Source organism: Pongo pygmaeus, chromosome 17 (genome assembly GCF_028885625.2).
Source record: "Pongo pygmaeus isolate AG05252 chromosome 17, NHGRI_mPonPyg2-v2.0_pri, whole genome shotgun sequence".
Classification (NCBI taxonomy): Eukaryota; Metazoa; Chordata; class Mammalia; order Primates; family Hominidae; genus Pongo; species Pongo pygmaeus.
Window position 1 is genome coordinate 22,474,663 of NC_072390.2, and position 25,659 is coordinate 22,500,321.

Genomic DNA, 25,659 nt, shown 5'->3' on the forward strand with positions numbered 1-25,659 from the left:
CAGTTGCTGATAATGTGTCTGATTTGATAGTCCAAAAGTACTTTAATTATACTAAATTTCTTATATGGCAAATTGGCAATTTATTAAAATATAAAATCTACCATCTGTTTTCCAATGTTATACTTGTTCTGTAAAGTGTTAAGTGCATTTACTGAACCTGGCTACTTTATAAAGCACAGTACCTGGTTCATCATCTATTTATTTAGAAAGCAAATTTGTTTATATTCTAATCCCTTTCGTGATGTGATGATTTCCTTCTTAAACAACCAATGAACTCCTTTAAGGTTATTCTTTGAATGATAAACATTTGGGTAGGCCTGCTATTACTTTGTCTCTTAAGCAATGTGATATCCTTGAAAGTAAGTACACATCACTGTGTCTCCTAAGCAATTTGATATCCTTGTAAGTTAAGTATAGCTGGAGGCACTGTCTAAGCAATCCATTGAGTGCATCAGGTTGTATGAAAGAAGAGCCACCCTGCCCTGCTGCCAGTGACACCACCATATTCCAGAGCCATACTGCAGGGGTAGCTGGTGAGGCTGTGCTGTGCAGAGGGGGCAGTTTCAATTGTAAAATTTTTTACTGGAGAAAATGAAATTGTATTAATGGTAGTATCCTTTAATCTATTGTGGTCCAGGTAATTTTTTGATCATCAGTCCCCAGTTTTGTTATTGTTAAATAAAATTATTTATCATTACCTAAAACTTTAACCCCTGCTACTTTACTGTTATATTCATATAGCTCCTTTATAAAATGCCTTCTCTTGCTTACTCCATTTGATCCTTGTAACAATCCTGTGACTCTTTGCAAATTAGTAAACTGAGGCTTAGAGAGATTAGAGATTCACACAGAAGTAAGTTCTGAATGCTGCTGATAACAGCATTTTCATCCTCATCATACCCTTCAGTCCAGCAAAGGTGTTCCACTACATAGACGTAATTGCTGTTTTCCTCTAAGAGTGTCACATAAAATGCACTGTTAGATGAAACTGAAGAGAGAGTTCTGAAGAAAATGGAGGTAGATACTTTGATGTAGGTTTCTGAGCAGTCTTGGAGAGAGAATATGTGAGTCAGAGAGACTAAGATTTGGCTTTGGAGAGAAGAGAGTTTATGAGAGAATGTGTGGGCATGCACACGCTGGTGTTAGGGGATGATGGTCCTGCATATGCACATAAATGGGATGAGGGGTAGCATGTAAAGTTCACGTATGAAATAAGAGGGAGGCCAGGCACAGTGGCTCATGCCTGTAATCACAGCACTCTGGGAGCTCAAGGCAGGAGGATCGCTTGAAGCCAGGAGTTCAAGACGAGCCTGGCCAACAAGGCAAGACCCTATCTATAAAATAAACAAATAAAGAGGGAGATGTGAAATGAGAAAAGATAGAGTATCATAGAAGTGTCAAAGACTGAGATAAAATAATTTTAAGACTAGAAAGTCAGTTGATTTTTTTCTGATACGTTCCTAGCATGCTCTAGCCATCATTGCCTCCATGTTGAGAGTGTGCAGTATGCTCACCAAATTCTCCAGTAATACACTGTTTCATAGTAGGGGTATAATGATATTATAGTAGAAACTTGATGTATCATAGAAGTACACTGTTTTAAAAGAATTTTTTGAAAGCTTTCTTTAAAGCAAATAACTCGTTTTTTTATTTATTTCATAATTTGAAATATTTATATTACCACTGATCTTTTTTAAAAGCCCCTTTATTGGTGAATCATACCATTCATTATTCATGTAACTTCTTAAAATCAAATAGCATTTGCAAGACTTCTGTTTACTCATCTTTAAAAATGGGGAGGAAGGCCTGGCACTCAGTGGCTCACTTTTGTAATCCCAGCACTTTGAGAGGCCGAGGCCAGGTGTTTTGAGACCAGCCTGAGAAGCATAGCAAGATCCTAGAATCCTGGAATCCTAGCTGCTTGGGAGGCGGAGACAGGAAGATCTTTTGAGCCCGGGAGTTTAAGGCTGCAGTGAGCTATGATCTCACCACTGTGCTCCATCCAGCCTTGGTAATAGAGTGAGACCCTGTCTCTAAAAACATAAAAATGGGGGAGGAGGCAAGACATGTTAAGCTTCCGTCTAGTCTTAAAATTTTATGCAGAAAATAAAATTTGTGTGACTAAAATTTTTGTTATATTTATTCAACAAGCTTTTCCTCATTTTTGTTATTAGTCTTACAGTGTAGGCAAAGTGTATACAGATAAGTAAGTGCATTCCTGGTAAAATTTTCTATGAAATTATTGTATACTGTTTTATTTTATATCTTAAATTTGAGATAGATTTTACAGAAAAGCAGTTCAATGTTGTAGATAAATTAATCAAAATTGAGGATGCTGTAGGCCTTTTAAAAACACAGATTTAACTTTTTAAAATTGGTAACCTAGCTGTAACATTCAATACTGACATTACTACTATATTGATGTCAGTATAGGCTAAAAATAAAAATATTTTCACAATCTACTGGTAGAAAATCCTTGTACAGAATAAATTCCTAATACAGTAATGTTAGTCATCAATGAATGAACAGTGAAAATAATTGCTCATTGTATAGCATGTGTTCATGATATTGCAGCAAGAACTGTATAAGGCATGTAAAATAGATTTTTAATGTCCTAATTTCTGTTCTCTAGATTATGTACTCAAAGTGATGAAAATTTTCTCTTCCTCTTGCACTTTCTTGTGTCATTCATACACATAAACATCACCCAAACTAAGGTAGAATATTTCAGACATTTTGATCTTTGAGAGATAAGATGTCTAATATAGTTAACTCATCTTGGATTTCTTCAGCAGTAGGCTCTACAGGTATGGGTTGTCATTTCTGATTATCTGATTATAATGATCTTTGCACTCTTCTCAAGTGTGGCTGTACCTGCGGTGCTTAATTAGTTTCTTGACATATTAAACGCTTCTTATAAATGTTGTCTTCCTTGACCCTTTTAAGTATGATTTTTTCATTCACACCCTTCATACCTCAGCCGAAAGGACATCTCCTCAGGCCACCCCAGACTCCTTTATATATTCAGCACACACTGCCTTTTTTTTTTTTTTTTTTTTTGAGACGGAGTCTTGCTCTGTCGCCTAAGCTGGAGTGCAGTGGCACGATCTTGGCTCACTGCAAGTTCCGCCTCCCGGGTTCACGCCATTCTCTTGCTTCAGCCTCCGGAGTAGCTGGGACTACAGGCACCTGCCACCACGCCCGGCTAATTTTTTGTATTTTTAGTAGAGATGGGGTTTCACTGTGTTAGCCAGGATGGTCTCGATCTCCTGACCTCGTGATCTGCCTGCCTCGGCCTCCCAAAGTGCTGGGATTACAGGCGTGAGCCACTGTGCCCAGCCTGCTGTTTTTGTTTTAATCGCATTGCCCTGTTACCTCCTTTTTAGCAGCCATCATGGTCTGTAGTTGTTTTGTTGGTCTCTTTTCTTATTCGTTGATGTCTGCCACTAGAATATAATCTCATTGAGGGCAGAGATCTTTTGTCTCTAATTCACTGTTATATCCCAGTGTAATGGAGACTCCGTAGATATTTAATCGTTGTTAAATGAATTAAAGAATCTGTGGTTTAGCTATTGTAGGTCTGGTTTCTCACCATCTGTCTTGCATCTTGGTCCCCTGATGCTCTTCAGTTATCTCCAAAATGCAGAGCCTCCCTCGTGTTCTCACTGTGTCTGCCTTACCTTGCCTCACGCAATGGTTTGACATCTCTTGCCTGGGCCATGACAAACCCTCTAATGTTACTTCCCTTTTCATGACTTCTTGATACTTGTAGGTGGAAAGTGGAAACCCCTTAGCATGACATGGGCAGCTGTTCACAATCTGACCCAGTTCTGACCTCTCCAAGCTCTTCATTCACCATTCATCCCTGCCCTATGTGTGCTGGTGTTGCCTACACTTCCTTCATTCCTGAATGTCCAGGGCCTCTGCACCTACCTGAAATGTCCCTTTCCCCTCTTCGCTACCTAGAAAATGCCTACTTCTTCTTAAGACCTAACTCAAATGTCTATCTACTATTCTGAAATGCTTTTTCCAATTGAAGTCATTCTTTCTTCTCTATGTTCATTCAGTGAACACTCCACTCTGGCATCTTTCTGTCAGTTACAACAGTGACACTGTGTTGTAATTACTGTATACTTATATCTCCCACTAGACTGTGAACTTCTTAGGGGCAAGGACCATGTTTGTACTGTCAGTCCTGTCATAGATTTAGGGACCCAAGACAGTATCTCTTGTAGTCTTTTTAGGTATGTTTCCTTTGCTGCCTCCTCAGCTTAGGGTAACACTGGGGCCTCCATCAATGAGATTAAGTTTTTTTAACCTAATAAATATTAGAGTTGGAGTCTTCTAAGCCTTTAACTTTTTTTTTTTTTTTTTTTTTTTTTTTGAGATAGAGTCTTGCGCTGTCACCCAGGCTGGAGTGCAGTGGCGCAATCTGCAAGCTCCACCTCCCAGGTTCACGCCATTCTCCTGCCTCAGCCTCTTGAGTAGCTGGGACTATAGGTGCCCACCACCACGCCCGGCTAATTTTTTGTATTTTTAGTAGAGATGGGGTTTCACCGTGTTAGCCAGGATGGTCTCCATCTCCTGAGCTCGTGATCCACCCGCCTCGGCCTCCCAAAGTGCTGGAATTACAGGCCTGAGCCACTGCGTCTGGCCAACATATTTTTATTCAAGAAGAAACAGAGGAGAATAGAATCAACCTTAAGATGCCGATTATGGAGTTATCAGGAGCCAGGAGCAGCACAGGAATGGTGCACAGCTGATGCACACCTGGGGCTCCTGGACACACAGCTGCCTCTTCATATTCATTCTGCTCTCCAGAAGTGGGAACCTGAGGGCTGAGGGTTGAAATTGAATGCTGCTTTTTCATTAATTTTTAAAATATTTCTAATATAATTTATGTACTTGGAGGAAGAAAGATCCAAAGCCTTCTGCAACAGCTCTAAGCCCAGACAACCTACATCATGTTCACCGAAAGGCCTATCCTTATATATAACCCCTGCATATCTCATCCTTTGTTTATGTTAGTACTTTAATCCTTCTGATGTTCTTGTGAGTTTGGTAGTATTACCCTTCACCGCCTGACTCGTGTAGGTAGAAAAACTGAAGCACAGTTCAACAAAACTTAATAAAGTAGCTGCCCATGATGATAAAAGAACTTAAAATTAGACCTAATTTTTAACTTTGTACAAATAATAGACAATAAAAGTTGATCTTGAGATAGGTCAGGATGTGAATGAGGTGTCTACAAACCTTAATATAGAAGAAACAGTGGAGGAGCTTGGGATTTTGATGAAGACTTGACAGAACATAATATCCATATGGAGACATCACAAAGCCTAGTGAATGGAGAGATGCTGGCTGTCAGAGGAACTAGGATCAGTTGGGAGAATCATTTTATTCATGCAAGTTATTTAAAATGTCTTCCATGGCCGGGCACAGTAGCTCATGCCTGTAATCCCAGCACTTTGGGAGGTTGAGGCGGGCGGATCACAATGTCAAGAGATCGAGACCATCCTGGCCAACATGGTGAACCCCTGTCTCTACTAAAAATACAAAAATTAGCCGGGCGTGGTGACGTGCACCTGTAATCCCAGCTACTCGGGAAGCTGAGGCAGGAGAATTGCTTGGACTCAGGAGGCAGAGGTTGCAGTGAGCTGAGATCATGCCACTGCACTCCAGCCTGGCGACAGAGCGAGTGAGACTCTTTTCAAAGAAAATTAAATTAAAATAAATAAAATATCTTCCATATGATGGGTGCTACTATGATAATACTGCTAACGTTTATTCCATACTTACTCTGTGCTAAATGCTGTTCTAATACTTTATGTGCATTAATATTCATTGAGTCCTCACAGAAGCCATGTTTTAAGTGCTACTCTTACTGCCTTTCTCACTGTCGATACGATGGTGAATGAGATGAACATGATCTCTGCCTTCGCAGAACTCAGGAGAGTAGGGAGGACAGTGTAGGAGCAGGTCATCCAGTGCCGTGTTAGGAGGGCTGTGGCCAGTGGGCGCAGGGTGCTGTGGAAGCAACCAAGGGGACCATGTACAGCTTCCCAGAAGCAACTTCGAAGATGAGACCCAAATGCTGAGGCAAAATGGTGGATGGAAAATGTGTTCCAGGCATAGTAAACAGCACACATGAAGGCCAGGAGACGAGAGCAAGCAAGGTAGAAGGGCGGAGGGAGAAGTGGCTTCTCAAACACTGGGACCACTGCCTCAGAAGGTACCATGCAGGGATACTATACAAGCATCTGATGGGAAGATGCACCAGAAGAGTCTATAGTTTTGTGACTACCCACGCTCTGAATGGCTTTCTGCAGGCATCAGATACATCTGTGTGTGTATGTGTGTATCTTCAGTATTCTGACCCTAGACTGCTGTACTGCTTTCATCCCTTGTTTAGCATGTATTACTGGAAACCTCTCTGTTCCAGGTAGTGAGTTTCTGAGCATATCACGATCCCTAAGCCTCATTGCTCAGGGAGCTCTGTAACACCCCTAATGAGCAAGGCATCGTGGCAAAGAAAATGAACTGCATCCTAGGGAAGGTCTTCTTTATGATGCTAGGAATGAGTAGATGGAGTTATAACATACTAAAAGCTAGTCTTTAGTTCTTCAGGCTTCAAGAAATAGAACTCCTTTGTTTTAAAGATAGTTTTGCTTTAAAACAGAAATCTTGGTAAATCTGTGGCTACTGGGGGGCTTTTTAATCCAGATGAAGTTGGTGTGAGCAAGGAAGCAGGTTCCCGTGTGTATAGTAATGAAGTTCTATACACATGGGATCTGATTTTAATTATAATGAGGTTCATTTATTGTTGTCCTCCCCACTCCAATCCCCCATAAATGCTTGATGTGAAACTTTTTTTTTTCTAAAAGCAGCAAGAGAAAAGAACTTCAGGGGTATAATTTTCTTAAACAGATGAAATGACAATAGTGTTGAATTAAATATTGATTTTTTTTAAAGTGTATAACAAGCGAGTTTGTTTTTTCTGTATTAATGTATTGTCTTATATACTTTAACTCCCATTTCTCCCTAACTAGCATCACGATAAACAGTTTTTATCCTTATTTTTAAAATTTTAATAATAGCCTTTGTTATTATTATTATTATTTTATTTATTTATTTATTTTTTTGAGACGGAGTCTCACTCTGTCACCCAGGCTGGAGTACAGTGGCATGATCTCAGCTCACTGCAAGCTCCGCCTCCCGGGTTCACGCCATTCTCCTGCCTCAGCCTCCCGAGTAGCTGGGACTATAGGCACCAGCCACCACGCCCAGCTAATTTTTTTGTATTTTTAGTAGAGACGGGGTTTCGCCGTGTTAGCCAGGATGGTTTCGATCTCCTGACATAATGATCCGCCTGCCTCGGCCTCCCAAAGTGCTGGGATTACAGGTCTGAGCCACGGCGCCTGGCCACTTTTTTTTTTTTTTTTTTTTCTTCCTAGAGAGACATGGTCTCACTTTGCTGCCCAGGCTGGAGTGTAGTGGTGTGATCATAGCTCTTTAGCTCCTGGGCTCAAGTGATACTCCTGCCTCAGCCTCCCAAGTAGCTAGGACTACAGGTGTTCACCACCATGGTTGGCTGATTTTTTTATTTTTATTTTTGTGGAGATGGGGTCTTGCTATGCTGCCCAGGTTGGTCTGAAACTCCTGGCCTCAAGTGATCCTGCCACCTTACCTTCCCAACGCACTCAGATTACATGCATGAGCCACTGTGCCTTGCCTGTTATTACTTTAATGTGTAATTCTGCACAATTCACCAGGCATGGTGTCTCATGCCTTATAATCCCGGCATTTTACTGTGAAAAACTTAATGTTAAATTATTCATTTTTGCCTTCCAATCTGTTATACTGAAGAAGTAAATTGACTTCTTTGATCTTTCATTTCCCAGAATATCTCTAAAGTTTTCCTAGAGAGAAGAAAACATTTTTCCCCCCATCAGTATAAATAGCTATGCTGTTTAAAAGTAGTATTTTGCCAATGTTGTGATTTTCTAAATGTTTAAATGATTCTCACTTACATGGGATTTTGGTTTAAACCTCATCGGCCAAATTCTTCTGAATGGTTAAATCTTACCCCAAATTTAATGAAATCCTAGGATGGGAGGATGAGTTATAGATGCCCAGATTAGAGCCACTTTATCTTTAGCTGCTAATATTTGACCAGACATTACAATTATGGGGTAAAACAATGAATTGGAAATAAGCATGGCTTATGAATTTTTCAAAGTATTATATGAGTATATTTTACACAATATAATCCAATACATATAGAGAAACTTTGTTAAGTGATTTATAGGCATACCTCAGAGATATTGCGGGTTGGGTTCCAAACCACTGCAATAAAACAAATATTGCAATAAAGCAAGTCACACAAATTTTTTTGTTTCCCAATGCATACAAAATTAATTATCTTTGTGTATATTATAGTCTATTAAGTGTGCAATAGCATTACATCTAAAAAAATACATACTTTAATTAAAAAATACTTTTTTCCTAGGGGTTTGAGACTAGAGTGGGCAACGTAGTGAGATCCTGTCTCTGCAAAAAATATTTTTTTAAAAAATTAGCCTGGCATGGTGGCTCATGCCTGTAGACCCAGCTACTCAGGAGGCTGAGGTAGGAGGATTGCTTGAGCCTGGGAGGTCAGGGCTGCCATGAGGTGTGATTACACCATTTTGCACTCCATCCTGGGCAACTGAGCACTCCATCCTGGGCAACTGAGTGAGACTATGTCTCAAAAAAAAAATAAGAATAAAATACTTTATTGCTACAAAATGCTAGTGATCCTCTGAGCCATCCGTGAGTTGTAATCTTTTTGCTGGTGAAGTGTCTTGATCCAATGTTAATGGCTGCTGACTGATCAAGGTGGTGGCTGCTAAAGGTTAGGGTGGCTTTGGCCCTTTCTGAAAAATCAGAATACATTGTAGCATGCAATGCTGTTTGATAGCACATTACCCACAGTATAACTTCTTTCAAAATTGGAGTCAGTCTTCTCAAACCCTCCTGCTGCTTTATCAACTAGGTTTATATAATTTTTGAAATCTTTTGTTGTCATTCCAATAATGTGCACAGCATCGTCACCAGGAGTCGATTCCATGTCAGTAACTACTTTCCTTGCTCATCCATAAGAAACAACTCCTCATTAGTTCAAATTTTCTCATGAGATTACAGTAATTCAGGCACATCTTCAGGCTCTACTTCTTATTCTCTTGGCTGTTTCCACCACATCAGCAGTTACTTGCTCCACTGAAGTCTTGATCCCCTCAAAGTCATGCATGAGGGTTGGAATCAACTTCTTTCAAACTCCTGTTGATGTTGCATTTTGACCTCCTTTCATGAATCACCAGTGTTCTTAATGGCATCTAGAATGATGAATCCTTTCCAGAAGGTTTTCAATGTGCTTTGCCCAAACCCATCAGAGGAATCACTGTCTATGACAGTTGTAGCCTTACAAAATGTAGTTCTTAAATAAGACTTGAAAGTAAAAATTATTCCTTGGTCCATGGGGCTGTACAATAGATGTGTGTTAGCAGGCATGAAAAACAACATTAATCTTGTATATTTCCATCAGAGCTTTTGGGTGACCAAATGCATTGTCAATGAGTGGTAATATTTTGAAAGGAATCCTTTTTGCTGTAAACAGATGTGCTGCCATCCAGTCTTTGTTGTTCCATTTATAGAGCACAGACAGAGTAGAGTTAACATAATTCTTAAGGGCCCTAAGATTTTCAGAATGCTAAATTAGCATTGACTTCAACTTCATCACCCACATTGGCCCCTAACAAGAGAGTCACCCTGTCCTTTGAAGCTTTGAAGCCAAGCACTGATTTCTCTCTAGCTATGAAAGTCCTAGATGGCATCTTCCGATATTAAATTGTTTCATCTACATTGAAAATATGTTGTTTAATGTAGCTACCTTCATCAGTTAGCTACATTTTCTTGATAACTTACTGCAGCTTCTACATTCAGCACTTGCTGCTTCACCTTGCACTTTTATCGAGCGGTGACAACTTTTTTTCTTAAACCTAATGAACCTATCTCTGCTAGCTTTAAACTTTCCTCCTGCAGTTTCTTCACCTTTTTCAGCCTTTATAGAATTGAAGAGTTTGGGCCCTGCTTAGGATTAGATTTTGGTTTAAGGGAATGTTGTGACTGGCTTGATCTTCTATCCAGACCACTAAAACTTTATATCAGGAATTAAGGCTGTTTTGCCTTCTTATCATTCGTGTTCACTGGAGTAGCACTTTTAATTTCCTTTAAGAGCTTGTCCTTTGCATTCACAACTTGGCTGTTTGGTGCAAGGAGCCTAGCTTTCAGCCCATCTTTGCTTTTGACATCCTTCCTCACCAAACTTAATCATTTCTAGCTTTTGATTTAAAGTGAGAGACTTGTGACTCTTCCTTTCACTTGAACACATAAAGGCCATTGTGGGGTTATTAATTGGCATGATTAAATTATCATTGTGTCTCACGGAATAGGGAGGCCCCAGGAGCGGGAGAGAGGTGGGGGAATGGCTAGTGAGCGGAGCAGTCAGAACACACACATTTATCAATTAGGTTTATTGTCTTATATGGACACTGTCACGAGCACCCCAAAGCAATGACAATAGTAACATCAAACATCACTCCTCACAGATCTCCATAACAGATTTAATTTAAAAAAATGAAATATTGTGAGAATTACCAAAATGTGACAGAAAGACACAAAGTGAGCACATACTCTAGGAAAAATGGCACCAATAGATTTGCCGAACTCAGGGTTGCTGCAAACCTTCAATTTGTAAAAACACAATATCTGGCCAGGCGTAGGGTGGCTCACATCTGTAATCCCAGCACTTTGGGAGGCTGAGGCGGGCAGATCACTTGAGGTCAGGAGTTCGAGACCAGCCTAGCCGACATGATGAAACCCCATCTCTACTAATACTACAAAAATTAGCCAGGTGTGGTGGTGCGTGCCCATAATCCCAGCTACTCGGGAGGCTGAGGCATGAGGATCACTTGAACCTGGGAGGCAGAGGTTGCAGTGAGCTGAGATCACGTGCCACTGCACCCTACCCAGGCGACAGAGTAAAACTGTGCCAAAAAAAAACACAGTATCTGCTATGTACAACAAAGCGAAAGGCAGTAAAATGAGGTAGGCCTGTACATATATTATTTCAGTTAGCCCTCTGCAAGAAATCATAACTTGATGAAATTATTGAGCTCAGTTTATCTTAAATAAAACTAAAAAATGTTTTACCTAAAATGAAAAACTGTATACATGTATATAAAGTATCTTCTTTGCTGGGGGAAAAACAGTGTTTTTTAAAATGACTAGGCTGTTATGAAATGGTTTTGTCTGTTTTTAAAATCTTATAGCCACATTTTATAGTCTGTAAATGGGTTGAAAAATCAAATGTAAGTATTTTCCACCCCCCAATCTCTTACCAAGCCAGTAGCCAAATCCGCCGGTGTCATAGGGCCAATTGCATGTTAACTAACTCACACTGGGACACCTGTTTGTGACATGACTTCAGCTTATTTTCTGCTTGAATAGGCTTGCAAAGACAAAGCCCCAAGACGTCTGTCTCATTCACAGATTGAAGGGTATTTTAATCAGCTTTCTCATATTCCTTGCCTATTCCTCACCTCATGCCAACACCTCCAATAATAAAATTCTGGCATTTAAGTTGGCTGGAAGTTTTTTTCTAGACCTAAAATAGGTTTATATCCCTCCAAGTGGTGAACATACCACTTTTTGACAGAAAATCCACCACCAGATGTCTTTTTGTAAGTGTGCCATGTGTTGGTTTTAATGAGATCATTCATCATTTGTAACGTTCAGGGTCCTTGCTGCTGTCTTTTTTCTGTTTTATTTGTTATTTTTGTTGTGAGTGTTGGTAACATGCCGAGCACTGGTGTCTCATCAGTGAGGAGTAAATTTCTGTCTGCCCTCCTGTCATTGCTCTTAGCGCTGCTCTCCCTATTAAAATGTTTCACAAGAATATTTTACTGAAAGCTCATGGAAGAACTCTGCCACCTTTCAGATCCTGCAGCTTTTAAAACTTAATTTATTTTTAACAAAAAAATTCACATGGTTCAAAACCCAGGAGTTGTAAAAATATTACATTAAATTGTACCCTTCTATTTTTGTCTCCTACCCACACTCTCCCTATATACAGGCAACAAATATTATTAATTTCTTTTTTATCTTTGCAGAGAGATTTTATGTATAACTAACAAGTGCATATCAGTATTTTCTTCCTTTTTTCACTTTTAAACTTTCCTTTTTTATTTAATTATATGTCTTAGAGATCATTTCATATCAGTAAATAGTTTTCACATCTGTAGGCCTTTATAATCTATTTTGTGGGTATGCTGTAATGAGTTTAACCAGTCCTATATTGACATCTACTAAGTAATTTCCATTCTTTTTCTATTACAAACAGTGGTGTCGTGGATAATTTTTAACCTATTTTTCTTGAGTGTGAACATAACTGTAAGGTAAATTCCTAGAAGTAGACTTGCTGGGTCAAAGGAAATGTGCATTTATAATTTTTATAAAATATTAACAATATTGTCCTTCCTAGAGGTTTAGTAGTTGATACTGTCCTTAGCAATGTGTGAGGCTGTCTATTCTCCTACATCTTGACAATGTGTTTTCACAGTGATAAGTGAAAATTAGTATCTTAACAATTTTAATTTGCATTTGTCTTATTATAAATGAGATCAGATATCTTTTCATGTACTTAACAGGCATTTGTCAATTGCTTGTTCATTTCCTTTGCTCATTTTTCTAATGAGCCATTGGTCTTATTAATTTGTCTTTATTTATTAGGAAAATAACTCTTTGTGATATAATTTGTAATATTGTCTGTGATATTTTAATGGTCATTTTTATCATCATCACTGCATTTCTATAGGTGTGAAGAGCTGATGAGTATAAAAACACAAAAGGTGGATGTGTATTAGCAGATAATGTCAGTCCAGCTATGTAGAGCAGAGTCAGTCCACCTATGTAGAGCAGAGACATTTGTTAGAGAGACTGTGTGCGCACATATGTGTGTATAGGTACAAAAAATACTGGAAGAATAGAGGAATTCTAGGAATTCCTTTCCTAGAACCTAGAAATGAATTGCTTTCATTTTTATGACTTTATCTATAGTTTTTCTAATTTCTGTAGTGAACCATATAAATTCGAGTTAAGTAGTACAGAATATCAATTTATAGTTTATCTTAACATTTTACATTTTTTATTCAATAAAATGCTCTTGACTTTTTTCATAATTGCTATAGTTGTTATTTGGCCACCATCCACCCCTCAGGGAGGAGAAGCGTGTTATATCTTTAAGAATGCGCCATAAAGGTTGACACAAATATAAATCATATTCTTTAGCACTTATCCATTAACTCTGCATGGGAGACTTCCAGTTATCAGAACAACTGCTATAACTTTTTACTGGGTTTTTGTACCCTAATTTCTGAAATATTAATTTGGGACTAGTCAATATGATAAAATCTTCTTTCCCTCTTTTCAGATAAAATATATTTGAATTAAAAAGTCATAGCTCATAATCTGCGTGGCTGATACTCATTTTTTAATTTATTGTAGACAATATTGTGAAATAATGTCAGTCATGAAATGTATTTAATAGTCTTTATGTAAGTAATTTCTTTGTTTTTTTTTTGTTTTGTTTTTGTTTTTGTTTTGAGACAGGGTCTGGCTCTGTCACCTATGCTGGGGGGTAATCTCATGCAGTGATGCAATCTCAGCTCACTGCAACCTCTGCCTCCCGGCCTCAAGCAATCCTCCTACCTCAGCCTCCTGAGTAGTTGGGACTACAGGCATGAGCCACTGTGCCTGGCAGTAATTTGTTGCTTTTTTCATTTCTTTTTTTTTTTTTTTTTTGGTGATACAGGGTCTTGCTCTTTTGCCCAGACTGGGATACAGTGATGCAATCACAGCTCACTGCATTTCCAACACCCAGGTTCAGGTAGTCCTTCTGCCTCAGCCTCCCAGAGTGCTGGGATTAAAGTTGTGAGCCATCGTAGCTGGCCTACATTAGCATATTTTAACTGAGTTATTAAAAATGTTTGTTGCCCAGTGTGGTTGCTCACGCCTATAATCCCAGCACTTTGGGAGTCCAAGACAGGCAGACCACTGAGCCCAGGAGTTCAAGATCAGCCTGGCCAACATGGCAAAACCCTGTCTCTACTAAAAGTACAAAAATTAGCCAGGCGTGGTGGTACATGCCTGTAGTCTCTGCTGCTCAGGAGGCTGAGGTGAAAGGATTGCTTGAGCCCAGGAAGTTGAGGCTGCAGTGAGCCATGATCACACCACTGCTCTAGCCTGGTCAACAGAGTGAGACTCGGTCTCAACAATTAATTAAAAGTTTGTTCAAGGAATTTTTGAAATATATTCCTTATTATAATACATTAAAAAATTTCTAACTGAAAACATGTACACATGGCATAGGGAAATAAGATAGTTTAAATGGTGGAAATGGTGATCATTAAAATGCTGTCATAAAAAATACTTTATTGTTATTTTAATATGTGAACATATATGTGAATAAGAAGGATTTAATTAGTAAAGCTTATATGTGAGCTGATGTTGAACCTACACAAATGGATTAAAATTATTCTCTGAGCATTTGGCATACTTCTGATTCACAGACTAGATTCTGTTTTTTAAGTTGCCAGGAACTGAAAATGTTGGCATCGAGCAGTTCTAATTGCCAGCTTGAGAATGGTAATGTCAGAAATGGGAAGCGTAATTGCCATGTGGGTTCTCCCAATTAGAACTTTCTCACCATATCTCAAGCACAGGTTGACATCTGTTATTGCATTTCTGCAAGCAAAAAAAAGAAAAATCATTCAGAAGCTAAAGTATAATTGACAGCTTGAATCTAAAACAAGAAAAATCTGTAATTTACTTTCAAATAACTCATTTGTTTTTGCTGCTAACTAGAAAAATTGAGCTTTCTAGCCACATATTTGATCAAGCTTGTTTGATGATAGTATTTATAGATTCTAAGCTATCTGCATTGATTTATTGCTGAGTCAGGATTTTGATTTAATGAAGAGGCTAAGGAGAGGTATCATTTTGCAAAACAAATTCACTTAGAATAAAATATTTTTGTGATGGAGTAAAAGTATTCACAATCAAATCCTCATAGGTATTCATTGACATAATAACTAATACCTACTGAATGTTCAATATGGTCTGAGCTGAATGCTGTGTTTCATCTGTATTCTTCTGGTATATTTCTTCTATAAAATCCAAAAGATAGCTATTATTATTTGCACTTTAATATACGAGAAAATCAAACAGGATTACAGCAATTAAAAAATTTCCCCAAAGTCATGCAGCTGTAAAGTATCTGAGCTACAGTTTGTGCTATTGTTCAGAAAAACAAATGTGAAATTCTTGGACCATTTCAATTATCTTCAATGTTATAAAGAACAGATAGTTTTTCTTAGTGGCAAAGAGTGAGGGATTTGATCACAGCACAAATAAAGGTAGAGATGTAGGCAGGCCTAACAGTGACACCCTCTTGACTACATTTAGTCAGGGATGTGTCGGAGAATAGTAAAAATTAAGGTTGGGTGGAAAAGGAGCCCTGTTTTGGTGGGCATTGAAGCAAAAGAGTTTGGATTGAGTATATTTTGCTGCTTCTCACACTATTCTATCAAAGTACCCCTAAGACATAAAAGCATGAACTCATATTTGTAGACTATTAAGGACATATTAAATCATAACTTTCAGTTGCAGATGACAGAAACCTACTCAAATAAGCATGGGCAGAGTAGGGGAGAGATGTATTGGCTCACATAATTGGGAAATGTAAGGGTACAGCTAGTTTTAGGCATAGTTGGATCCAGAATCTCAAAGGCTGTAATTAGGGTTGGCATGCTCCTTCCCTTTCCCCTCCAACCCTTTCCAGGACAGTCTCTTACTACCGTCTGCAGCCCTATTCTCACACTCTATCAATTTAGAACTCTGGCAGCAAATCTTTTCTGTTAATTGGGGCAAAAAAGTCTTAGAAGATTTGGAGTCATATACCCACTTAGTAACCAGTCACAGTGGCCAGGAGATAGGCTGTGCTGGCTGGTATAGGTCATGTTCTTACACTTGTAAATAGGAAGTGAGGTACTGGGTCAGCCCTGCTCAAACCGTATGGGATGCATTTCTCAACAGAAGAATCTTTATCAGAGGAAGGAGCAGGGAGGGTTTCTCGACAAAATTAATGCTGTCCACTGAAGACTTGCTTGTCTAGTGCAAGTTAAAATATCTTTGAAATAGTGGATTTTACCTTTGAAATTCATGTAAGTTTTGTCTGAGATGTCTGTTGTAATTTTTTTTAATGTTTCATGCTGTAGATTAAGCTCCCCTAGGATTTCCTTGGGAGACTCCTAGGGGTAAAATTTGAATTCAGGAGGTTTTATTGGGGCATGCTTTTGGGAAAACCTATAAGGGGTAAGGAAAGCAGGATTGAGCAGAGGGAAATGTTGAAATGTGATGCAGATGCAGCAGAGGCCTCAGCCGATCCCTCAGGGAGCTCAGCAGCTGGGGGTGGTTCTTCAGAGATGTCCCAAATTAAAGCAAGGAGGCCTGATCTTTGTACTTCCTCACAGACCATTGACTGGATATAGGTTACTCTAGGGAGGATGTAACTTTGACAAAGCAGCTTCCTTTGGCTAACGGCAGTTCCTGAGGAGGGTTAAGTAGCGAGCCTTTAGCAGACATCTCTAGCCACTAGTGGAAGAGGACGTTGTTCTTGAAACAGAGGGCAGCTTACCACAGCTTTCATTACATTAATTCCAGGAAAATGTGTCGTGTTTATCTGTTGTTTTATTAATATTTTCTTTTATTTTTTTGAGACAGGGTTTCTCTCTGTCGCCCAGGTTGGAGTGCAGTGGTGTGATCTTAGCTCACTTGCAGCCTCAGCCTCCCAGGCTGAAGTGATTCTCCTACCTCAGCCTCCTGAGTAGCTGGGACTACAGGCAAGCGCCACCATACCCGGCTAATTTTTTGGTTTTTTTGGAGAGACAAGGTCTTACTGTGTTGCCCAGGTTGGTCTTCAACTCCTGGCCTCAAGCAATCCTCCTGCCTGAGCTTCCCCAAATATTGGGATCATAGGCATGAGTCACTGCACCTGGTCTGGAATTTTAAAAAAAAAAAAAAGTATAGGCTTATAAAGATGAGTTTATTCATCATGATTTCAGTTTTTTCATATTTTTATGGTTTATAAGCTCCTGGGTAAGCAGTATATTGCTTCTGTGGGATCAGCCTTTGGGTGACAAGGGAGAATATGGCAGAAAGAACGTGTTTCCAAGTGGGCATGCGTCAGCCCCACCCCACATTCCATTATGTCTAAGGAAAGGAGGGTTGTTAGAAGGTTGGTCCATTTATGCATACTTGATTTTCTCAGGCGTTAAGGTTCCAAACCAGCTTATTTGATGCTGGTTGAATCTTGTTGACCTGTTTAATTACTTCTTTTCTTCTGTATGGTATTAGAAATGCATTTCTTTTTCTTCTTTATTTTATTTTACCTATTTATTGATCCGCCTATCGGCTGAAAGAGACACTTAAATGTAATGTGAGCCTGGGTTGAAGATTTATTTTCCTAAAATGCAGAGTATGTGTTTCTGTGTGGCAGATAAGATACCTCTCCCCAACTTCTCTAGGGGATTCTGAATTTAGAGGAGAACATAGATTTTTCTCTGAATATTACTCCCTCTGATGGAGCTTCCTCTTACTAAAGTTGACTTGGTAAGGGCTATTAAATTGGTTTAAGTATTTAAACATGCATGGTTGAAAGTGTCTTAATCTACTTAATGAAGAAATATTTACTGAGCACCTATTCTATGCAAGGCTATTCTGGAGATTTGTGAATCCCATCAGTGAACAAAATACAAAAAAAAAAAAAATTCTTCTTTCCTAAAGTCTGAATCCAGCAGGAGGTGGTAGACAGTAAACATATGAAATAAGTACATCCTATAGACCACTAAAAGGTAGGAAGAGCTATGGGAAAAGACGTAAACTAGAGTAATTGCTAGTAGCTGGGGATGGGGCTTGGAATTTGGTCAAGATAGACCCCATTGAGAAGGTGACATTTGCACAAGTGTGTAACAGATGTGAGGTGATTCAGTCTGGATATTTGAGATGTAAAGCATTCTAGGAAGAAGGTGGCAGCCAATGTACATACCATAAGGCTGGAGTGGGAAGAAATAGTAGGAGATGAGGTAAGGTGTGGTGACTCAAGCCTATAATCCCAGCCCTTTGGGAGGCTGAGGCAGGGGGATCGCAAGCCGACGAGTTCGACACCAGCCCAGGCAATATAGTGAGACCCTATCTGTAGAAAATACAAAAATTAGCCAGGCATGGGGTGCACACCTGTAGTCCCAGTTACTTGGTAGGCTAAGCTGGGAGAATTACTGGAGCCCCAGGAAGTCGAGGCTGCAGTGAGCTGTAATTGCATCACTGCACTCTAGCCTGAGCAACAGAGGAAGACCCTGTCTCTAAAAATAAATAAATAAATAAATCTTAAAAGTAAATATTTCAGACCGGGAGTGGTGGCTCATGCCTGTTATCCCAGCTCTTTGAGAGGCCGAGGTGGGTGGATCACCTGAGGTCAGGAGTTTGAGAACAGCCTAACCGACATGGAGAAACCCTGTCTGTACTAAAAACACAAAATTAGCCAGGCGTGGTGGTGCATGCCTGTACTCCTAGCTACTCAGGAGGCTGAGGCAGGAGAATCGCTTGAATCCGGGAGGTAGAGGTTATAGTGAGCTGAGATTGCACCATTGCACTCCAGCCTGGGCAACAAGAGCAAAACTCCGCCTCAAATAAATAAATAAATAAATAAATAAAGTATTCATTATTCTCATATAAAACAAGCTAGATTTCATACGGTGCATTTAAACAGTCTTTTGATCAACGTGGGGATTAGGGAAAAATTTTTTTAAAACTCAGTTAAGTGCAGGCAGGCACATAACATAGCTCAGCAAAAAGTAAATATATTAGGGTTGAATTACTGTAAGTAGAATTGCTGTATCATAAATTTAGAATTAATATGTGAATATATTTTAGCAACCAAGATTTTTTTAAAGTTGCAAGTGTTGAATTGATGCAGTTTGCAGCATTTTTATCAATTAAAATGTACTCATCAAATTACTTGATAAATACATATTGAGCATCAGCAAGTGCCAGTGCTTGTGTGGCCTCTGAAGATGGGATTCTGCCTCATGAAGTCTAGAGGGAAGGCACTAATATGTGTAAAATTACAATGTTGATAAGAGCTATGGAGGTATAATGGTGCTATAAAATTTTTAAATAGGAGGATTTTGACTTATTCAGGGAGGAAGGGAAGGCTTCTCTGAAGAATCGATGATTCTGTTGAGTCTGATATCTGAAAGGAAGAATGAAAGTAGACAATGAAAGAGACCAGCCACGGGGTGAGGAGAGAAAAGCATCCGGGATCAGATTGCTTCAGAAGCCCAGGCGAAATATGATGGTGTTTAGAGTAATGGATTTGTAGTAGAGATGAAAAGTAGTAGAGATGAAAAGAAGAGAGCTTAAGTTAAAAAAAAAAAAAAAAAAAAAAAAAAAAAAGCTGGGTTGGCAAGGCCTGAAAGGAAATTAGAGTGAGCAGTCTCAGTCCATCCTCAGTAAAATGGATCCTCAGGGTTCCATTTTAATTGGCCCTAAAGTTTACAGAGCAATAGATTCTGTACTGTCTCCTTCACTGATACTTGAATATATGTCTTACCTGAAGATATGTTAGGAATTTTAATTTGAGAAGGTAACTTAATGAAATTTTTATGCCTGTTTTATTTTAACCTGTAGAATCTTAAGAAGATTCAAGAAATGGAAAAGAGTGATGAATCTAGCACAGACTTGGAAGATCTGAAAAACACTGACTGGGTAAGAGCTGGAAATGCTTTCTGATCTGTTTACTGTCTAAGAAATAGTGTAATTTTTTTTTTTTTTTTTGAGACAGGGTCTCGTTCTGTTGCTCAGGCTGCAGTGCAATGGAGCGATCTCAGCTCACTGCAACCCCCACCTCCTGGGTTCAAGTGATTCTCCTGCCTCAGCTTCCCAAGTAGCTAGGACTACAAGCATGTGCCACCACGCCCGGCTAATTTTGTATTTTTAGTAGAGATGGGGTTTCACCATGTTGGCCAGGCTGGTCTCAAACTCCTGACCTTATGTGATCCTCCCACCGGGGCCTCTCAAAGTGCTGGGATTACAGGCATGAGCCACCTTGCCCAGCCTGTATAATATTTTTTAAAATGCTAGTTATTGGCCAGGCATGGTAGCTTACATCTATAATCCCAGCACTTGGGGAGGCCAAGGCAGGAAGATTGCTGGAGCTTAGGAATTCAAGACCAGCCGGGACAACATAGTGAGACCCTATCACTAAAATAGGAGGATTTTTATTATTATTAAAAAAAATAATAATAAAAAAATTAGCCGGGCTGGTGGCATGTGCCTGTGGTCCCAGCTACCTGGGAGGCTGAGTTAGAAGGATCACTTGAGCCCAGGAGGTTGAGGCTGCAGTGAACTATGATCACACCACTGCACTCCAGCTTGGTCAACAGAGTGAGACCCTGTCTCAAAAAAATAAAAAATAAAATACTCATCATTAAGGACTGTAGTATGAATTGATAAATAAATTTGAATGCTTAGTCTTACATTTGAGGAAATATCTATTCCCCATTTTAAAAAGCTTTCTGGTTTTATTAAAACCACCCCCAATGTCTCTGAGAATTTTAGTGTTTTAAAATATTAATATTTCTAATTATGTTAATACCTTAACACAGCAGTCCCCAACCTTTTTGGTACCAGAGACTGGTTTTGTGGAAGACGATGTCAAGGATTGGGGGTGGAGGGGTGGTTTCAAGATGAAACTGTTCCACCTCAGATCATCAGGCATTAGATTCTCGTAAGGAGCATACAACGTAGATCCCTCATGTGTGCAGTTCACAGTAGGGTTTGTGCTCCTTTGAGAATCTAATGCCGCTGCTGATCTTACAGGAGACAGAGCTCAGGCATAATGCTTGCTCATCTGCCACTCATTTGCTGTGCAGCTCAGTTCCTAACAGGCCACAGACCAGTACCAGTCAGTGGACTGGGGGTTGCAAACCCCTGCCTTAACATATTCTTGTGTATAAATTAAAGTTTAAGCTATGTTTTCAGGATTAAGTGTGAAACTAACAGCATTGTACATTTATTTATCCAATGAACAGTTACCTGTGTGAGGACCCCGGGAATGCAGAATAAACAATATGGGGTCTCTCTCCCAATAAAACTCAGTCTAAGACAGAAGACAGATTTGTAAAACAGATAATGTGGTTTATTCCTGTGACACACTTTGAATATCTACAGTTTTTCAGGCATAGTACTAAATCCTAGTGACTCTAAAAATTCCTGCTGTCATATAAAACTTAGAGTTGGTAGGCATGACAGTCTTGGGGACAGACAGTGAATGTTGTGGAGTGTGTTAGATTGTGGAAGTCCAAGGACAGGCGTGGTGGCTCACACCTGTAATCCCAGCACTTTGGGAGGCTGAGGTGGGCGGATCACCTGAGGTCAGGAGTTTGAGACCAGCCTGGCCAACATGGCCAGCCATCTCTACTAGAAAATACAAAAATTAGCTGGGCATGGTGGTGCACACCTGTAATCCCATCTACTTGGGAGGCTGAGGCAGGAGAATAGCTTGAACCTGGGAGGCGGAGGTTGAGGTGAGCCGAGATCGCACCATTGTACTCCAGCCTGGGCGACAGAGGGAGACTCTGTCTCCAAAAAAAAAAAAAGAAGATTGTTGAAGTCCAGATATTGGGGGAAGGCACATTTTAGGATTCTGACTTTTTAGATTAAGAATGCTAGATAAATCATGCCATTATCATATAAATTGGTTGCTTTTGACCATATTGGGTTTTAATTGTTTGTCACATTATTTTCTAACATTTATTGAGATATAATAGATATACAATAAGCTGCACATATTTAAAATGCATAACTTGATAAATTTTGACATGTATTTTGTACATATATATATATTCACCCATGAAACCATCACCACAATCAAAATAATGAGCCTATTTATCACACCCAAAGTTTCCTCATACCTTTTTATGATCCTACCTCCTGCCTCCCTCCTCCCCAGTTTCCAGGCAATTAGTCATCTGCTTTCTGTGACTATAGTTTGCACTTTCTAGAATTTTATATAAATGTAATCATATGGTATATACTGTTTTTTGGGGTTTATTTTTTTTTTTTTAGATGGAGTCTCGCTCTGTCGCCCAGGCTGGAGTGCAGTGGCGTGATCTCGGCTCACTGCAACCTCCACCTCCTGGGTTCAAGCAATTCTCCTGCCTCAGCCTCCTGAGTAGCTGGGATTACAGGTGCGCACCACCACGCCCAGCTAATTTTTGTATTTTTAGTAGAGACAGGGTTTCACCATGTTGGTCAGGCTAGTCTCGTAGTCCTGACCTGGTGATCCGCCCACCTCGGCCTCCCAAAGTGCTGGGATTACAGGTATGAGCCTCTGCGCCCAGCTGGTATGTACTGTTTTTGGTTTGGCTTCTTTCACTCTTCATAATTGTTTTGAGATTTCATCCGTGTTGCTGTCTGTATCTGTAGAGTGTTGAGAAGTATTCCATTGTTTGGATATATCGCAGTTTATCTCTTCATCTGTTGCTGGTCATTTGGGTTGTTTCTTGTTTGCAATATTCTTAATTTATTGATAGATATCTTCAAGATATTTGGAACATTCAAGACAAAACAAAAATACTTGCCTACATTGTCTTAAAAGCTGGTGTTATTTGTCATTTTAGAATAAAATTGATTATTGATTTTCCTTTATGAAGAATACTTGGATAGTGTTGTTCTAGGTGTATATCATCTTGGCCAATAAATTTTAAATTGGTTTTCCCAGCCATTGAAACCAAATAAATAACTTCCAGTGTTCAGAAGTTAGCAAACAGCTAGTATAAACTTAAAGTAAAAATTTAATTTCTTACCGTAAGCCATCTTCATTTGAAAACTAGTGTCATCCCTGACAAGAGAAGCACTAACTCCAGAGGGAGTTATATTTGCGTAGATCACCAGCTTCCTCCTCATAAGACCACTAAGTGAATTACGTAGAAAGATTAGAATGAAAAGAGCAAAGAGTTGAGAGAGAATTAGAATGTCTTTACTAGCAGATTCTAGTTTCAGAATTTCCCTAATGGGATAAGGAATAAATTATAATCTCCAGGAATGCATATGATGACAGTTGTCTGTTATTTTATATAATAACTGTGACTTTAATTTCTGAAAAGTAGTATGTAAGATTTTTTAACCAAACAATCATGCACACAAAACCGACTATATAACAAAGTGTGGGCCACGCACAGGGGCTCACGCCTGTAATCTCAGCACTTTGGGGAGGCCAGGGCGGCTGAATCAGTTGAGGTCAGGAGTTCAAGACCAGCCTGGCCAACATGACGAAACCTGTGTCTACTGAAAATACAAAAAACTAGCTTGGCGTAGTGGCAGGCACCTGTAATCCCAGCTACTCAGGAGGCTGAGGCAGGAGAATCGCTTGAACCCGGGAGGCAGAAATTGCAGTGAGCTGAGATTGCACCATTGCACTCCAACATGGGGTGACAAGAGCAAGACTCCGTCTCAAAAAAAACGAAGTGTGTTTGAATCCTTTTATAAATTATAGCAAAAGTTTCTAATGTGGGTAACTGTCCCCTGTCCCCTAATTTAAAGCCCAAAGGGAGACTTTTAAAAGATTAGATGATATTTGAACTGCATCTTAAAGGAATGAATAAGAGAAATGTGGAAGTTGGGACAAAAGCATTCTTGAGAGAAATACAGACATTTTAGGGATATTATTTTAGAACACCTTTAATGGCAGAATCTAAGAATCTTTTTAAATATGAATACTTTAGGAGGCATCTAATGGTACACTATAAGTACCTCAAATCCTTTTTGGAACAAGAGGATGGGAAATGGTATGGTTTTTATATTTTTTGGTAGCTTCTCATTGTCCAAACCCAACATTTTTTTAAATTATGAATCATTATTGAGAATGTTTTGAGAAATTTAATCAGTTATTTTACATAGAAGATTCTTATGAAATATATCACTTGATTTTACAGCAAATATATTTAAGTAACTATTGTGTTACTTTATTTTTTTTTAATTTTTAATTTTTTTAAGATGGAATCTCAGTCTGTTGTCAGGCTGGAGTGCAGTGGCGCTATCTCGGCCCACTGCAACCTCCGCCTCCCAGGTTCAAGCGATTCTCCTGCCTCAGCCTCCTGAGTAGCTGGGACTACAGGCACATGCCACCACACCCGGCTAATTTTTTGTATTTTTAGTAGAGATGGTGTTTCACCATGTTAGCCAGGATGGTCTCTATCTTCTGACCTCGTGATCCATCCACTTCAGCCTCCCAGAGTGCTGGGATTACAGGCATGAGCCACTGTGCTCAGCCATGTCACTTATTAATTTTAACAAGTTACAGGTTTTTAGCTAAATATTGTGATGGACTTCACTCAAGTAGAGACTTTGACACATTATAGGCAGGAGAACAAAAAGAGTTAAAGTATAATAAGACAAATATAAATAGATTTTGTATTATTTTATGTTTTTTTTATTTTTTGAGACAGTCTCACTCTGTCACCCAAGCTGGAGTGCAGTGGCGCGATCTGGGCTCACTGCAACCTCTACCTCCCGGGTTCAAGCAGTCCTCCTACCTCAGCCTCGTGAGTGGCTGCAATTACGGGCGCACACCACCACACCCAGATAATTTTTGAATTTTTAGTAGAGACAGGGTTTCGCCATATTGGTCAGGCCAGTCTCAGACTCCTGACCTCAGGTGATCCACCCTCCTTCGCCTCCGAAAGTGCTGGGATTACAGGTGTGACCCATTGCACCCAGCCTTTTTTAGTATTTTCTATGTATAGAACACCATCTACTGGTTCTGATCTTCTCAACAAGTAATAAAGTACCACTTCTTTTATTGATGAGGAAACTACAGCTCAGAAAGGTGCAGCAACTTGCTCCGTGTCAAATAGCTGGCAAGTGGCCGTATCTCAGTCAGCTGTGGTCACAGTAATACCGTGTAACTAACCACTACAAAATCACAGCCGCATAAAGCAAAAGCACTTACTAGCTCATGGGTCTCCAGATGCCCTATGGTAGCTCCACTTTACAGGTATCTCATCTTTATCCTGGGACCACAGGTTAACCCAGGCTTGACATTCTCATGGCCATAATAGAAACACAAGGGACAAGCCCATTTTACATATGCTTTTGAAGCCCTTGGTCTTATCACACCCACCACTATTCCAGTGTCCAAGCAAATCATATAGCCAAACCCAAAGTCGGTGTGGGAAATATAATCCCCTTTAGTGAGCAGAGTCACATAACGGCATAGACACAGGAAAGCATGAGGAACCTGAGCCCTTAATGAAGCCTACCACAGTGGTGGAGCTTAGGTTTAAACCCATGTGGCTCAGCAGGTAGAGCCTGTGGATTCTCTACTTGCTTTCCACCCATCTTTTAGTACCCAAAATCTAATTTTTTAAATAGTTTTTGGTTGGTTTGCTCATTGTTTTGTAATCCAAGCTCTTCATTTATTCTGTATGACTAGCTGTTTAGAAG

At 39.5% G+C, this 25,659-nt stretch overlaps 1 protein-coding gene across 11 annotated transcripts in view; it reads left to right on the forward strand.

Moving 5' to 3' along the window:
• SPIRE1 (spire type actin nucleation factor 1) overlaps positions 1-25,659 on the forward strand; it is a 208,158-nt gene that overhangs the window by 124,888 nt on the left and 57,611 nt on the right. For all 11 annotated transcript variants that reach the window (XM_054460268.2, XM_054460274.2, XM_063653367.1 and 8 more), the window contains exon 5: positions 19,843-19,920. In XM_054460268.2, the coding sequence (XP_054316243.1) occupies positions 19,843-19,920 (78 nt within the window). The remainder of the gene's footprint in view (positions 1-19,842; positions 19,921-25,659) is intronic.